Source organism: Panthera uncia, unplaced genomic scaffold, assembly GCF_023721935.1.
Source record: "Panthera uncia isolate 11264 unplaced genomic scaffold, Puncia_PCG_1.0 HiC_scaffold_1282, whole genome shotgun sequence".
NCBI classification, from domain to species: Eukaryota; Metazoa; Chordata; class Mammalia; order Carnivora; family Felidae; genus Panthera; species Panthera uncia.
The window spans coordinates 31,820-50,738 of NW_026057901.1; the positions used below are offsets into that span (position 1 = coordinate 31,820).

General features: G+C 35.2%; 1 protein-coding gene across 1 annotated transcript in view; it reads right to left on the reverse strand.

Moving 5' to 3' along the window:
- LOC125916875 (lon protease homolog 2, peroxisomal) overlaps positions 1–18,919 on the reverse strand; it is a 95,279-nt gene that overhangs the window by 31,767 nt on the left and 44,593 nt on the right. The window contains exons 9-10 of the mRNA XM_049623136.1: positions 8,548–8,698; positions 6,334–6,460 (exon numbers count right to left, since the gene is read on the reverse strand). Of these exons, the coding sequence (XP_049479093.1) occupies positions 6,334–6,460; positions 8,548–8,698 (278 nt within the window). The remainder of the gene's footprint in view (positions 1–6,333; positions 6,461–8,547; positions 8,699–18,919) is intronic.

The window sequence follows — 18,919 nt, forward strand, 5'->3', positions numbered from 1 at the left end:
GAGAGATAAAGGTCTTCCCAAACAAACAAAAATTGAAGGAATTCATCACCACTAAACCAGCCCTACAAGAGATCCTAAGGGGGATTCTGCGAGTGAAATGTTGCAAGGACCACAAAGGACTAGAGACATCACTACAGGCATAAAACCTAAAGACACCACAATGACTCTAAACCCATATCTTTCAATAATAACACTGAATATAAATGGACTAATTGCTCCAACCAAAAGACATAGGGTATCAGAATGGATAAAAAAAAACAAGACCCATCTATTTGCTGTCGACAAGAGACTCATTTTAGACCTGAGGACACCTTCAGATTGAAAGTGAGGGGATGGAGGACTATTTATCATGCTAATGGAAGTCAAAAGAAAGCCATACTTATATCAGACAAACCAGACTTTAAATTAAAGGCTGTAACAAGAGATGAAGAAGGGCATTATATAATAATTACAGGGTCTATCCATCAGGAAGAGCTAACAATTATAAATGTCTATGTGCCATATACGGGAGCCCCCAAATATATAAAACAATTTATCACAAACATAAGCAACCTTATTGATAAGAATGTGGTAACTGCAGGGGACTTTAATACTCTACTTACAGCAATGGATAGATCATCTAGACACAGGATCAATAAAGAAACAAGGGCCCTGAATGATACATTGGATTAGATGGACTTGACAGATATATTTAGAACTCTGCAACCCACAGCAACAGAATATACTTTCTTCTCAAGTGCACACGGAACATTCTCCAAGATAGATCACATACTGGGTCACAAAACAGCCCTTCATAAGTATACAAGAATTGAGATCATACCATGCACACTTTCAGACCACAATGCTATGAAACTTGAAATCAACCACAGGAAAAAGTCTGGAAAACCTTCAAAAGCATGGAGGTTAAAGAACACCTACTAAAGAATGAATGGGTCAACCAGGCAATTAGAGAAGAAATTAAGAAATATATGGAAACAAATGAAAATGAAAATACAGCAATCCAAATGCTTTGGGATGCAGCAAAGGCAGTCCTGAGAGGAAAATACATTGCAATCCAGGCCTATCTCAAGAAACAAGAAAAATCCCAAATACAAAATCTAACAGCAAAACAGCAAAGACACCCCAAACCCAGCAGAAGAACAGAAATAATAAAGATTAGAGCAGAAATAAACAATATAGGATCTAAAAAAACTGTAGAGCAGATCAACGAAACCAAGAGTTGGTTTTTTGAAAAAATAAACAAAATTGATAAACCTCTGGCCAGGCTTCTCAAAAAGAAAAGGGGAACACTCAAATAGATAAAATCATGAATGAAAATGGAATTATTACAACCAATCCCTCAGAGATACAAGCAATTATCAGGGAATACTATGAAAAATTATATGCCACCAAACTGGACAACCTGGAAGAAATGGACAAATTCCTAAGCACCCACACATTTCCAAAACTCAAACAGGAAGAAATAGAAAACTTGAACAGACCCATAACCAGTGAAGAAATTGAAATCAGTTACCAAAAATCTCCCAACAAAGAACAGTCCAGGACCAGATGGCTTCCCAGGGGAACTCTACCAGACATTTAAAGCAGAGATAATACCTATCCTTCTCAAGCTTTTCCAAAAAATAGAAAGGGAAGGAAAATTTCCAGACTCATTCTATGAAGCCAGCATTACTTTGATTCCCAAACCAGACAGAGACTCAGCAAAAAAAAAAAAAAAAAAAAAGAGAGAACTACTTATTTTATTTTAGAGAGAGAGCGTGTAGGTGAGCAGGGGAGGGGGGTGGGAGGGAATAGACAGAGGGAGGGAGGGAATGAAGGAGGAAGAGAGAGAACCCCCAGCAAGCTCCACACTCAGCATGGAGTCCAACAAAGGACTCAATCCCACAACCTGGGATCATAACCTGAGCTGAATTCAAGAGTTGGAGATGTTTCACTGAGCCACTCAGGTGCCCCAAATGTTCATCACATTTTCTTAAGTGCTAAACTTCCTCACATTTAAAAATTCCTCATTATTGTTATTTCTTAAATATTCAGATGTATTTTCAGCTATAACTTTCCCCTTTATATGGATTTTATCTTGAATAATTATCCTATACTTAAAAATGAATCCTTGGTTCTTCAATTTATATTGCCAAAGTAAATCTGGCAGCAGATAAGACATCATTTACTCCTTGATGATATGTTAAGAGCTTTCTAAACCAAAATTTGTCAATTTAAGAAAATTTAAGATGAATTTATCATACTTGAAAAATTGCTGGAAGAATCAGAAAAATAAAACTTTTTTCCAACTAAAGCAAAAAATAATCATAAATAAAAATCTGTTTTTTTTTTAATGTTTATTTATTTATTTTTAGAGAGGGAGAGACAGAGACAGAGACAGAGAGAGAGAGAGAGAGAGAGACAGAGCACGCGTGTAGTGGAAGGGCAGAGAGAAAGGGAGAGAGAATCCTAAGCAGGCTCTGCCCTATCAGTGCAGAGCCCTATTGGGGGGCTCGATCTCATGAACTGGGAGATCATGACCTGAGCCGAAATCAAGAGTCAGACGCTTAACCGACTGAGTCATCCAGGTGCCCCAACAGAAATCTAGAGTTTACTAGGAACTGAACTAGTCACCTCTATTCAGTGTATTTTCAGAGACTTCTAAAGAAAGAAAGTATGCTGATACAAGCACCGTGAATTTGCGAAGAAGATTCTAAATGTGGTTAAGCAGAGCCGTCTTAAAAAACTTATGTTAGATTTAAATTCTATAAGCTACTGCATAAAACATTATTTGGCACAACCATTTTTGGCCTCCCAACTCTGGATAGATTTGAATAGCATCAGGTAGAGAATATAGATTTATCTGAAAAACTGGATTTGATTAGGCAGTCACACATATATTCTAAACTTTAGGGAAGCAAATTTCAAAAGTTTAGGGGCACCTGGGTGGCTCAGCTGGTTGAGCATCCAACTTTGGCTCAGGTCATGATCTCACGGTTCATGTTTGAGCTCAGTGTTGGGCTCTGCGCTGACAGCTCAGCGCCTGGAGCCTGCTTCAGATTCTGTGTCTCCTCCCTCTCTCTCTGCCCTTCCACTGCTCACGCGCTTGCTCTCTCTCTCTCTCCCTCTCTCAAAAATAAATAAACATTGGGGTGCCTGGGTGGCTCAGTCGTTGAGCATCCGACTTCAGCTCAGGTCAGGATCTCATGGTTTGTGGGTTTGAGCCCTGTGTTGAGCTCTGTGCTGACAGCTTGCTCAGAGCCTGGAGCTTACTTTGAATTCTGTGTCTCCTTCTCTCTCTGTCCTTCCTCTACTTGCACTCTGACTCTATCTGTCTCTGAAAAATAAATAAATATTAAAAAAAAAAAATTAAAGATAAAAAACAATAGGGGCACCTGGGTGGCTCAGTCGGTTAAGTGTCTGACTTTGGCTCAGGTCATGATCTCACGGTTTCGTGCATTCAAGCCCTGCATCTGGCTCTGTGCTGAGAGCACAGAGCCTGGAGCCTGCTTCAGATTCTGTGTCTCCGTCTCTCTCTCTGCCCTTCCCCTGCTTGCACTTGGTCTCTTTCTCTCAAAAATAAACATAAAAAATTTTTTTAAAAAATTAAAAAAAAAATAAATAAAATAAACACTAAAAATTTTTTTAAATTCAAAAGTTCTGAGAAAAGACAAAAACTCTTGGCCAAACACTCTAAAATAAAACTCATTTGAATCAAAGGGATAGGAAGAGGTAAGCATAAAGTCCATTATTATACAACTGCATATAATTTCAGTAAGGAAGAAAAAAGAGAGGCATGTTAAAACTAAACAAACCAACATGTAAAAACAAAAACAAAAACAAAAACCCAATGTAGCTTCCTAGACAACTAGCTGATGAGCTCAGATTAAAGGGTCTGGACAAAAGATGAAAGAACAGGGATTGCAGAAGCTTACCGGGGAATGGCACGAACACGTAGAATTGGTACCAGGAAGTTCAGAATAAACTGCCAGAAATAATGACAACCATAGCAATACAAATGAAATACTGCCTTTTTTTTTTTTTTAAGGTGGTCAGAATAATAACGGGCTAGGAGCTAATGGAGACAATATAACATTAACAACTGATTGAAAGAAACTAGACACACCATCTCTATTTACTATTTTTAAACCAAAAAGGGAAGAATGACCATTATCAAATGAGAAGTAGCTGATGTTTCTTATCTATGATATGAGTATGAAGATGCTACCTATGCCAATTTCCAGAAGACATAAAACTAAAGATAATCAAGATAAAAAAAAATCAATTTGCTGCAATGGTAGCTGGGACCGACAACAAAATATACATAACTACAAACTCCTCTCCCTTTGGGCTTTAAAAAATTCAACCCTATGAATACAGAATGGGACAGACTGAACTCAGAAATTCATATGAAAAACAAGTGAAGATGTTTGGTAACTGTAAGTGCAATATGCAAGAGAATAACCTAAGAAAGCTGTATCTTCAGATACAGTCATAAAATAATATAATCAAAATAAGAAAACCAGTAGTCTTATACCACAAATTGTTTGGGCTACATCTGAAATACTGAGTTCCACTCTGGGTGTTTAATTTTAAAAGGGACATTGATTTCACAGACATCATCCAGAAGATGACTAATCAGAAAGGTGAAAAGTCTTGAAAGTGGGTCAAGAGGAAGCATAAAGAGAATAGGAATGTTTAACTTGAAAAAGAGAACATTTATGGGAAGTGGACCTGACTTTTTTTTTTTTTTTTTTTTAATGCCAGAGGGGCTGTACAAGGGAGGAATTTATCCTTAGATTCCAGGTGCTTGTTTAAGGCAGAACTAGAAAAATATAGGGAGGAGAACATAAAGATTATTTTATAACCATTTATTTACTTACCAAAGAGTAGACAGCAGTGAGCCCTCTAGCACTGGAGGAGCTAAAGTAGGCTAGTTATACCATGAGGGAGGTAGGACTAGATGAGACCTGAGATCCCCTCCCCTCCTCCTGAACATTATGGGTCTCAGACTAGGACACACACAAAGATGAAAAATACATCAAAAGATGAAAAACTATATCCTAAGCTTGGTAGGTCACTAAAAAATAGCCAAAACTTGCTTGGAGTGGCAAATACCTACGCTGTTTTTAAATATATTAAAACTGCTCAGAGACATTTCCTAATGTCCATAGCTTTTAATATTTGATGTTTTGGGCAAACAAGTTTATAAAAAAGAAATAGTTCTCGAAGCAACAATTGGGAAATACAAATAATGATTACTCTTCAAAGTCATTATTATTTTGATCCAGATTTTTTTTTTTTTCTTTCACTCATATTTTACAGATGGGGAAGCTAGGAAAAAGTTTAAGTGACTTGTTGAAAGTTACGCAAAGGCATCAGGGGTGTTATCTGGAATAATATTGTTGGAAGACTTCGGCATATAAATCACCTATTTTATTTCCCCTGGCATTATCCACACCATGAATCACAAGTTATGAAAAGGAACTCCCAGGTCAGATCTAGTCTTACTGTTTTGTGTATAAATTTAAACAGACTTCCAAACAGACTTCCATAAGAAGGCTGGCTTAGATCAAAAAAAAAAAACAGTCTGACTGGCCAAACTCTAAGTCAAAGTTTAAAATGGAGAGATAACTTTGCTTCTCCTAAAAAAAAGCAGTTACTGCGAGAGGGCCGCGTGAGGAGTGTTTGGCAGCTCAACACAATTTGCCAGATGATGCAATGGATCTGTAACACTGAGCCAGGAAAACTGTAAGAGGCTGTTGCAGATATAAATTCTCAACAGGGTATATTTTCCATTCAAACATGCAATCTATAAATCAGATGAAGCAATACTCTATTCAGATAATTTACGTAGTGCTGGCTACAGGCTTAAGCACTTGGTAGCTAACTTGGGAAAGCACCCTCTCTATTGTTCTGGTGTTAATTCCCAAGATGAAAATTCTAAGGATGTTTAAAATCTCTCAAAGAGAAGAAAAGAAAATCTGAATAACTTAAAATAGGTATCTAAAAGTAGCATCCCACCTCTTAAGAGAATTTAACTTTTAAGGTCCTGGGCATATAAGGTGTCTCAATATTTTCCTTGTTTTTGGTTCTTAATTTATCAAATTAATCCCTTACACTGCTATTGTGAAAAAGTTGAAATTCTGGCTCAACTAAAGTCCTCAGCTATGAAGATACTCTAAATGCTTTCCCTATGAATTTCTGCCTAATACAGAGCTCTATGTAAATCAAGTTGTGGTAATGCTTGCTGGGAATCTGATGGGGAGAGAGAAATGGATGCTATGAGTTGCCAGTAAAATAATCTTCTTTTGAGACTCCAACATTACAGAGGCCTCAGGATGGCTGACTAACCTGGTGATGATGTCAAGAGTAGTAACCTGTGGGATCTGAATCTGCTGAGGAGTCAGCCCATGCTGTTCCAGCTGCTTTGGGATCAAGTGCCTGTGGGCAATCTCGACCTTCTCTTCTTGTGTATACCCTGGGAAAAAAGTGACCTTTGATTACAAAATGTAATTATTCACACAGCTTCCACGGTGCCACATTTTTTTTTAATGAATCAAATGCAGACTCAATGGATCTTCAATTCAGACTGAAGTGTTACTTCAACTAAAATTATAATCAGAATAAAGAAATTTAATCTCCAGCTAATAACCGTTAATATTTCCAACTCTGTCCACAAACAAATAAAAAAAAAACATTTACTGAGCACGGTTTGAAAGTCTCTTGATTAATAATACCTCTCTGTGGGAATGCAAGCTGGTGCGGCCACTCTGGAAAACTGTATGGAGGTTCCTCAAAAAACTAAAAATAGAACTACCCTATGATTCAGCAGTTGCACTACTAGGCATTTATCCACAGGATACAGGTGTGCTGTTTCGAAGGGACACATGCACCCCCATGTTTATAGCAGCACTATCAACAATAGCCAAAGTATGGAAAGTGCCCAAATGTCCATCGATGGATGAATGGATAAAGAAGATGTGGTATATATATACAATGGAGTATTACTCGGCAATCAAAAGGAATGAAATCTTGCCATTTGCAACTACGTGGATGGAACTAGAGGGTATTATGCTAAGCAGAATTAGTCAGAGAAAGACAAATATCATATGACTTCACTCATATGAGGACTTTAAGAGACAAAACAGATGAACATAAGGAAAGGGAAACAAAAATAATATAAAAACAGGGAGGGGCACAAAACAGAAGAGACTCATAAATACGGAGAACAAACTGAGGGTTATGGGAGGGGTTATGGGAGGTGGGATGGGATAAATGGGTAAGGGGCACTAAGGAATCTACTCCTGAAATTATTGTTTCACTATATGCTAACTAATTTGGATGTAAGTTTTAAAAAATAAAAAATAAAATTAAAAAAAAATAATACATCTCTCAAAGAAGAGGAAAAATCTCAGTCAAATCTTATGAGGTAATTATCTCAACTCAAATGCAAATTTTTATTATTTAAAAGGCAAATAATACATCTCTTTTCTTTAGCATAATTTGATACGTAAATGGAAAAATTTACCACAGCAACAACAACAAAGACTTCAATTAAGTAAGTGATAGGTTCCAAGGGAAGAGATGCAAAGGAGCTATTTTCAGAACCCTGGCTATAAATATTAACAACAAAACAAAAAGTAAGACATTTCCCTAAAATTTTTTTCTCTGTACATTTGGAATTATACATATAATTGATATAGTTAAAAGACTTTATGTTCTTATTTATTTAAAGGCCTTATGAGCATAGACTTTGCCTTTAAATCCTGTAAGACAAAATTCTCCCTGAACTAATTGCCCCCTTTCCATTTAATAAGCAAAATAAAAAAGAACTGATAAGACAGTTTTTGAGTAGAAAAAGGTAGTAAAAAATGCCAAAAAAGTAAGAGATAGGATAACTGAACCTACAGGAAAAGAATGGCATCGTATGTGTCTACCTGTGCAGCAGCTGTCCTGATGATTTCACTTCAGATCATGTATCTTATGGATTCTCTGCCTTAATTGGGAGTTTCCAGGCAATTGGATCTCATTACTTATTTATTTTAGTCTTATAAATATGCACACAATTTTTTACTCCACCATATTTAAAATTATTTTTATGTATGAGTTTAGAAATACTTTTAAAGAAGAATGTCTTGTTTTCCAAGACACTGGAAAACGTTCTTTAATGCTAAGTCTAAAACTGTTACACAAAATTTATTCTTGACATCTTACAGAACATACACGTAATCTTATGTCATGATTAAAACAAAGTTTTGCTGTTCCAGACTTTGAATCTACATAAAAGCTGGTTTAATTTTTATTTTTTCATTTTCTTATTTTTAACTAGGCTCCACGCCCAATGTGGGGCTTGAACTCACGACCCTGAGATTATGTGTCACGTGCTCTACAAGCTGAGCCAGCCAGGAGCCTCTGTATAAAAGCTGGTTTATATCAGACTTACAACTCTGAAGATCATCCACTGGCAAATCAACTTTTTGTTCAAAACTCCACAGCACAACTTCAAGGGTTATGTTCAGAAAGGCAAAAAATATCAAATAATGATTTTATTTATGAATCAAGTACCTGGGACCTGAATGATCTCCATTCTGTCCAACAAGGCAGGTGGAATAGTAGCAGTTGTGTTGGCAGTAGCTATAAAAAGAACTTGGGAAAGGTCAAAGGCCACATTTAGATAATGATCTGTGAAGTTATGGTTTTGTTCAGGATCCAACACCTGTGAGAGAACAATAAACATTTAAATACAAAGTTCCAACAGAAAGCTGTATAAATTAAAACACATATGATGTATTAGCAAGTTCAATATTTCTGCTCAATATACTTTGAAAAACATGGGTATAGCACTAAAACCTGAGCACCATTCTTACATTCCCCACATTCTAAATAGTTTAAAAAAAAAAAGAAAGAAAAAAGAAATGTGTTCAATGTCAAAATTTTTGAATATATATAAATGTACAAGGAAGCAAAAATTACCCTTTCAAGCTCTGTTCTTAAATCTACTTATTAATGAGTGACTCTGTGGCCATAAATAAGTTACCAATCCTACAGAATCAGTTTCATTTGGTAACACATCCCCTCTTAACTGCTTTGGGCATATGAAGAAAATGTGTAGAGTATTTTGAAATTCTCAGGAATAGGTAAAATAATTAGTATACTTCTCAAACATTATCAGAAAATCTGGTTATAAAGTCTCTAACTGAAAGGAGAATTCTAAAGAAGAGAAAACTAGTAAAAATTACCATGCTACTATATTCTGATACAGCACAAGGAAAAATTCACTTTTTAAAAATGCCTTAAAGCAAAACTTGTTTTAAATGAGCAAAATATCAGTATCTCTTAGAATATTTTAATTGGAAAATTATGTAATTTATCAATTAGATTCTTAAAACATTGAACTACTGGGTATGAGAGAACATCTTCTTTAGGTTACTGTTCAAATGCTCCCAGTCACAGGCACTCACTGTGGAGAGGTCTACATAGGACTTTGTGCCTTCTACCTGTTGTAAACCTTTAGTATGTTATTAGTTTCATTTACACTAGACTAGTATAAATATAAACAGGGTTGACATACAACATATTCAAAAAGGAAGTAAATGGACTAAAATGTTTACCAATCACAATTTTACCACAGAAGCTGCTTTTTCTTGGTTCTGATTCCCTTTGTAGGCTTTACTTATTTTTAAACATATCTATAAGTTAGTCGTAATTCAAAGCCCTTTACAGAGAATCGTGAATTTGGTAAACACTCATTATTGGAAACTCACTGTTTACCTAGAATTCAATTTTCAGAAAGTTCTACTCTTCATGTTTTCACAAGATTTAATAATGTTTAACATTATTTAAAAAAGGTCTTTTTTCCAAGATCATACTAATTGTGATCAGTATAAAATTGGTTCAGAGTAATCTTACTATCAATTATCTGAAAACTGTTAATCAAGGTATGGAAAATAAGGTAGTCTTAGTTAAATCCATTATATATAGATAAATAAAATCTCTTCTTTAATGCCTCTAATTAAATCTAATACATACATGCTGGATAAATTTTAGAAATGGCTGTGGGACCTGACCAAGTGATTTTTTTCACTTAAAATTTAAAGACAATGGGGTTTAAAGAAAGTAGGAAAATTAGTAAAGCAATAGTTATGAGAAGAGAAAACCAGTAATGCCCAATTTGCTTGCCTCCATCTTTTATTTAGGAAAACACAAAAGAATGTCGAGTTTAAATAGCGTCAGAAATACTGATGAACAGCCAGCTAAAAAGAATTTCTAGTAATCACTATTTAGATGAAATCTTCAGGTAAATTGGTGAGTCCATGGAGAGATAAAAATCACAGTCAGAACTTTTTAGCCACTAGGGGCGCCCAGGTGGCTCAGTCAGTTCAGAGTCTGACTCTTGGTTTTGGCTCAGGTCATGATCTCACAGTTTCATGAGTTCAGGCCCTGCAACGGGCTCTGTGAAGACAGTGTGGAGCCTGCTTGGGATTCTCTCTCACCCTCTCTCTGCCCCTCCCCCACTCAATGCTGTCTCTCTCTCTCTCAAACATAAATAAATTTAAAAAAAAACAAAACAAAAGAACTTTTTAGCATCAAATCTCTTGTTTTCCTCAACTTTAGAGCCAGGGCTTCCATGGACCAACTCATCCACACAAAGGAGCTGCTTTCAAGAACAGCTAGAGCTGTTTTTTCTCTCTTTAAAAGGTTCTTCTACATCCATCCTAGGACTACAATTCCTACCTACACAGTATGACTGGTAATGGAAATAGCCATGATATGACACCTTATTCTTAGGATCATGAAATCAGAGGTGGAATAAACTATGGGGAGGGGTGTATGCTAAGAATTGTTCTTCAGCCATAATTTCTGGCAAGAGAAGAACTACAGATGTTTGCAGGCAATCCAGGAATACACTCCACTCATTAGAGATAACAAGGTAACTGTCACCTTCAGTATAATTATATTTTTAAAAAATCTGTATGTTTTAGAGATAAAGACTAAATACTTATGAAAAGACATGACGTCTGAAATTTGATTTAAAACAAATAGAAACGGTGGAGGAGAATGGGTAGGAATAGATAAAACAAGATTGGCCATGAGATAATTGTTAAAGATGAATGATGAGTTTACATAATTCATTATACTACTTTAATTTTCTTATGGTTGAAATTTTCCACAACAAAAAGTAAAAATAAATAAAGTAAAATAAAATAGCTAAAATCAACCCTGGAAGCTATACGTAATTAATACTATAGAAATTAAGTGGTAAGGACAAACTTGAAAAAAATGTCCAGAATATTGGAGAAAAAGGCACTAAAACTATATAGGGGACAGGTATGTAAAAAATAAAGACATCTAATTCATAGCTAATTGGCATAGCTAAAGAAAAGGTCTCAACAAATGTAAAATACAGAATAATTAAAGAAATAATCATGAAAATATTCTGGAAGACGCAACACTACACATCAAAAAGCCATAGACTCCTCTTGTACAATAATAAATGACAGGCTATTATTATTGAAATACCACCTACAGAATTTTCAAGCAAAATTATGACTAGCTTAAAATCTTTTTAAAATCTTTAAAATACAGAATATATGTAACACATATAAGATATGAAGCATAGCAAATGAACACCCATGAATGAACTCACTACCCAACTATTGATGACATTTTATGTTTAGACTAATGTCCACAAAAGTGGATGGTTTATAATGACCTACTAAAGTGCAAGTAGAAAATATTAGCCTATATAATCTTTATGCACTATACATCTTTATCCATAAACACCAGAAAGAAATTATTTTTTTAATGTTTATTTCTGAGAGAGAGAGAGAAAGGGAGCGCACAAGCAGAGTAGGGGCTGAGAGAGAGAGACACAGAACTCGAAGCAGGCTCCAGGCTCTGAGCTGTCAGCACAGAGCCTGATGCAGGGCTCGAACTCACGGACCCAAACTCACGGACCGTAAAATAATGATATGGGCCAAAGATAATGGTATGCTTAACCGACTGAGCTACCCAGGAAATAACTTTTTAAAATACTTAATGTACAGAATGGAAGTAATGCCCTCACTTGGCACAAATGTCACATTTTGGGATATTCCAGAAGAGTGGAAACTCCACAGTGTGCAAGGGCTGGTTGTGTTGCACTCACTACCTGCTTGCACTGTAGTTAGAGGACTGTAGTCCATGTAAGCCTGATTAAGTGTTTTTACAGATTAAAAATGAGGAGTAAAAGGAGTAGTTTTAAAAGATTTTTGCAAAGTATCATTAAATAGAGGCAAAGATGTGAACAAGAAAATGACAGAGACACTTTTATTTCCTGAATAAGCTTTGATAGTCACATCATGAAATAAAAACAATTATATAACTAGAACATGTTGTTTTCAATGAAAATGTAATTATCTTTTAAAATTTATTCTGTTACATATGTACATAATATTAGTACAGTGGTACTTACATGTTATATTATATGTATATTCTTTGTTATGCATTGAATTGTGTCCCTTAATGTGACTATATTTGGAAGTAGGGTCTTAAAGGAGGTAATTAGGATTAAATGAGGTCATAAGGGTGGGGCCCTAATCCATTATGACTGGAATCCTTTATAAGAAAAGAGAGACACAAAAAGACCAGGGAAGCAGAGGCACAGAGAAAAGACCATGTAAGGAACAGTGAGACGGCAATAGTCTGTAAACCAAAGAGAAAGAGACCTGAGGAGAAATCAAAACTGCCAACACTTTGATCCTGGACTTCCAGCGTCCAGAGCTGCTAAGAAAATAAATATGTGGGTTTTTGTTTTTGTTACTGTTTTTTTAAAAACCACCCAGTCTATGGTATTTTATTATCATAAACATTTGCTTGTCACATATATTTGTATATAGTGGGATATATTTTCAAAATTTTGAGAACAAAGCATATGGAGATTATTGGTGCAGACAACAAAGACACATTAGTAAATATAAAAGGCCTCAAAACATTACCTACAAACAAATCCTTGAAAAAAGTATTCCAACTAAACAATAGATTAATCATAATAAAAGGATCAGAAGTGATGAAATCATTTAAGCACAGAGTTAAAACTAAATGTCTGAAGAAGCACTTCTAGAATGGCAGTATAAGGAATTATGAAGATCTGCTCCTCCTTAAAAGCAATGAAAACAGTAGTAACAATTGTCAAAACAGGTTTTTGAACTCTAGAAATTAATTTGCAACAATCTGTGGAGTGTTTATTCACGAAAAACTGATGAATCTCAGCAAATAAGGCCAGCTCTGTGGTATTTTAACTTGCTTTTACTCTCATCCTCTTCTCCCAAATTAATGGTAGCCTTGAAAACCAACAGCTTCACAACCACAATAGCTGTGAAATACAGTAACCTAGCAACCGCTGTAGGGGGCAGAATAGGATTAGAACTTCCCAAAAGCCCTTTCCCAAAAGAATTGTCAATATTTGGCATGTTGGGCAGTTCCTTGGAAGAGCTCTATTCTCAGGATTTATCTTTATTTGATCTGACTCAGAAAACACAATGTGTGAACTGCCCTATCCCTCGGGCATCTGTCAAAAACAACCAGTAGCAATTGTTCAACACTGCAGCTGCCTCAGGCAGCAATACCAGTTGGGGCTAACAAGAGGCTGATCAAAAATTTAAAAGGAAAAACTGGGGAATGAGATACCATGGGGGCCTTTGAAAAGCTCTGAAGTTTTCCAGGGAATCCTGAAGGTCATGCAAATATACAGGACTGTAAGTATGACAAGAGAAATGGTTCTAAAAGTTCACCTATGGCAGACACTGAGGCTGTGTACAAGCAGGAAGTGCTAGCTAAGACAGAGTTATAAAGTATCTGCCCAAAGTTAAAGGCATGCCTCAACAAACACACACAGAGCCTTTGACAAAGAGTGGAAGACCTTTGGGTTTAAGCACTTAAGGATATCTCTGCCCAAAATCATTAGCTGACCACTAAAGAAACTGCACAACTTCAGCGGCCACATACAAGAAAGAATAGACTTTAAAAGAATGAGATCAGGAAAATCACTAAACAAATAGCAACAGTAACAACAATTCTTTGGTATGTGTGTGTGGGAGGGGGGCAGGGTCTTATATTATTTAAATATAATTGCAACACTTTATATGTTCAATTTCAACAAAGAAATTATGAGACACATAAAGAAACACTAAAGTATGACTTAAAAAAAGAAAAAGAAAAAAAGAACAGTGAATAAAACTGTCCCTCAACAAGCCCAGATGCTGGACTTCTTAGGCAAAGATTATAAATCAGCTATTGTAAATATGTTAACAAAAACTAATGCAACAGCATGGATGAATATTTTTAAAAAAATTTTTAATATTTTATTTATTTTTGAGACAGAGAGAGACAGAGCATGAGCAGGGGACGGGCAGAGAGAGAGCAAGACACAGAATCTGAAGCAGGCTCCAGGCTCTGAGCTGTCAGCACAGAGCCCGACGCAGGGCTCAAACTCACAAACCATGAGATCATGACCTGAGTTGAAGTCGGACGCTTAACCGACTGAGCCACCCAGGCGCCCCCACAGCATGGATGAACACTGAAGACAGTATGCAATGCAAAAGACCAATTATGAAAAGATAAATACTAAAGGATTCTCCTTATAAGGTATATAGATTAGACAAAGTTACAGAAACAGAGAGGAGAATGGTAGTTGCCAGCGGCTAAGGGAGAAATGCAGAATAGCTATTTAATAAGCACAGAGTTTCAGTTTCTCAAGATGATAAAGCTCTAGATATTGGTTGCACAATAATGTGAATATACCTAACACTACTGAAATGTACACTTAAAAATGGTGAAGATGGCAAATTTTACCAAAACTAAAAAGCTAAAGGAAATCATGCCAAAAGAATTATAGGAAACTATGAGGATGATGCCTTAATAAAGAGAAAATATCAATAAAAAGACAGGAATTATATTAAAAAAAGGAGCAAATAGAAATATGGGAGTTGAAAAACATAGTAACAAACAAAAAATTCACTATGGGGGTTAAATGTAAATAGCAATTTCAACTGCAGAAATTAGAATCAATGAAGATAGGTCAACTGAGTTTATCCAGTCTGAGGTACGGAAAGAAAAAGGAATGCAAAGAAATGAACATTGCCTCAAAGATGTATTGGATGCTATACAGACTACCAACATACTCATAATGGTAGTCTGAGACAAAGAGAAGAAAGGGAAAGGGGCATAAAGCATATCTGAAAAAATAAAAGCCACCACTTTACCAAATCTGATGAAAACCGTTAATCTACCACATCTAGATAGGCTTATAGTGTGTGTGTATATATATACACACACTATATATGTGTGTGTGTATATATATATAATGTATATGTATGTATATATATGTATGTGTACATATATACATATATATATACATATGTATACGTATATATAAAACAGATACTAAGTAGACTCAGATCCTACATCCATCACAAACTGTCAAAAGCCAAAGCCAAAGGTTAATCATTTAAAGCAATAAAAGAAAATACTTCTTTCATGAAGTATAAGGGATCCTCCATAAGATTAACAGCTGACTTTGCATTAGAAACCATGAAGGAAGGAAAGCATTAAAACTACCCTCCAAAAATGAAGTAGAAGGGGTGTTTGAGTGGCTCAGTCAGTTAAGCTCCCAAATCTTGGTTTCAGCTCAGGCTATGATCTCACAACTTGTGAGACTGAGTCCTGGCATCAGTCAGCACAGAGTCTGCTTGGCACTCTCTCTCTCCCCCTCCCCTGCTCACTCTCTCTCTCTCAGAATAAACTTAAAAAAAAAAAAAAAATGGAGAAATTAAGGCATTCCCAGATAAAAAACACTGAGAGAATTTATAGCCAGCAGACCAGACTATAAGAAATGCTAAAGGCTAAATAAAGTAAAAGGACACTAAGCTGTAACCACAGAAACAAAGAACACCAGTGAAAATAATTACATTGGTAAATATAAGAGACGGTATAAACGTATTTTTTCTTTGTATTTCTGACCTCTTATTTGATTCAAAGGACTTCCAAACAATAATTACAGTTGTTTCTCATTATTCATGGTTTCTGCATTTGCAAATTCACCTAATACCTAGAATTTACTTATAACTCCAAAATTAATACTTTGTGGTACTTCTGTAGTCATTTGCAGACATACAACAACTCATGGTCCAAGGCATATGTTTCCAACTGAGGTCAAACAAAGTGATGCCCTGCCTTCTTGTTTCAGTTCTCATACTCTAAATAAGTATCATTCTTGCAGTCTATTTAGTGCCATGTTTTTTGCACCTCTATGCTTTTTGTTAGTGATTTTGCTGTTTAAAAGACTCCCAAAAGGAAGTATTGAAGTACTGTTTAGTAAGTGAAAGGCTGTGACAAGCCTTATGGACAAAATACATGTGTTAGATAAGCTTCATTTAGGCATGAGTTATAGTGTTGATGGTCATGAGTTCAATGTTAATTAATGAACAATATATATTATATAAGGCAACTTTAAATAGAAACACAGCTAAAACAAAGTTATGTATTGATTAACTGACAAACTGACTCTCAAAGAAGCCTATTTCTCCCAGGAGCAATAATTCAGTATTCACTAATTCAGTGTTTGCTACAATTTTACACAACATAACTATGGCAAGAATGAGAATCAACTCTATGGGATAGGCTTACAGTATATATAGATATATTTTATATGACAATAACTTCCCAAAGGAGGGCAGAAGGAAGGGGGACTTACTAAAGCTAAGTTTTTATATGTTATTTATATGTCAACTTGGGGAGTGTTTTTGGATGAACATTTAAATCAGTGAACTTTTAAAAAAATTTTTTTTATTTATTTTTGAGAGAGAGAGACAGAGAGACAGAGAGTGACAGGGGAAGGGGCAAGAGAGAGGGAAACACAGAATCTGAGCTATGAGCACAGAGCTCAATAGAGGGCTCAAACTCACAAACCATGAGATCATGACCTGAGCCAAAGTCAGGTGCTTAACCGACTGAGCCACCCAGGTGCCCCATACATCAGTGAACTTTGGCTAGACTGCCCTCCACCTTGTGGATGGGCTTCATCTAATCATTTGAAGGTCTGAATAGAACAAAAAGACTGGCATCCTTAAGCAAGAGAAAATTCTCCAGCAAACTGCTTTTGAACTTCATCTGCCCATCATTTCTCCTGGGTCTTGGGCCTGCCAGTCCATACCACAGATTTTGGAATTCCCAGACTCCATAACTACATAGGCTGATTCTTTATAGTAAATCTCTTTACATGGATATATCTAGATATCTATATATACACATACACACAGATATAGACAATCTATATCTAAGTCTTATCTCTATATATCCAATAGCAGGTAAAACTAGGAAAAGATCAACAAAAACATAGAAGACTTGACAATACTATAATCAATTAGACATAATAAACATCTAGAGAACAATCCATCCAACAGCAGCAGCAGTATACATATTCTTCTCAAGTGCACATGGAACATTCTCCAGGACAGACCATAAGCAAGGCTATTAAATAAACATCTAAATTTCAAGGATTGAAATCATACAAAGTATAATCTCTGACCACAATGTGATGAAATCAGAAATGAGTAAGAAAAAAATTTGGAAATTCACAAAAATATGAAATTAAACCCTAAATAACCAAAAGGTCAAAAAGAAATCACAAGAAGAGTTGGAAAATATTTTGGGATAAATAAAAACAAAAATGTAACTTACTACTAAAACTTGAGATGCAGATAAAGTGTTGCTTATAAAAATATTCACAGCTGTAAAAGCTATGTTTAAAAAATTCAAATCAATAACCTAACATTCCACCTTAAGAAAGTAGAAAAAGAATTGCAAACTGAACCCAAAGCAAGCAGAAGAATATAATAAAATTAAAGCAAATAAACTAAACAGTAAAGACAAAAACAATTAAGAAAATCAAAACATCAAAACTTTGTTCTTTGAATAGTTCAACAGAATTGACAAACATGTAGCCATAGTGACTATGGAACCATATTGACTACAGGGAGAACACTCAAATTACTAAAATCAGGAATGACTCAGTTCACACTGCTATCACCCTTACAGAAATGAAAAATATATGTGTATACTATGAACAACAGTACACCAACAAATTTGGTAACATAAGTGAAATGGAAAAATTCCTAGGAAGATACAAACTATTGAAAGTAATTTGTATCAAGAATTAATAGAAAATCTGAACAGATCTTGACATTTCTATTAAATATTATACTAGAGGTTCTAGCCAGGGCAATTCGGGGGAAAAATTTATCTCTAGGCATTCAAACTGGAAAGAAGTAAAAATATCTCTACTTGCACATTATATGATCTGTATATGGAAAAACCTAAGGAATCCACAGAAAAAAATATTAGAACTAATAAAGAAGTTCTGAAAGGTTACAGGATAAAAGACTAATATACAAAAATCAACTGTATTTCTTTATATAAGCAATGAACAATTTGAAAAAGAAATGAAAAAAAGTTCAATTTCCAATAGTATCAAAAAGAATAAAACATTTAAGAATAAGTTTAACAAAAGAACTGTAAGACTTATATACTCAAAACCCCAAAACATTGTTAAAATAAATTAAAGAAGACCTAAGTAAATAGGAAGACTCCTATGTTTGTGGATTAGAAGAATTACTATTAATATGGCAATACTCCCTAAAGGGATCTATAGATCCAATGCAATCCCTATCAAAATTCTAGTTGCCTTTTTTGTAGAAAGTGATAACCTGATTTGAAAACTCATATGGAAATACAAAGGACCCACTATGGCTAAGCAATCTTGAAAAACAACAAATCTGGAAGATTCACACTTCCTGATTTTAACAGCTTCTACAAAATTAAAGTAAGCAAGATTATGTGATACTGGCATAAGGACAGAAATATAGATCAATGGAATAGATTTGGAAGACCAGAAATAAAC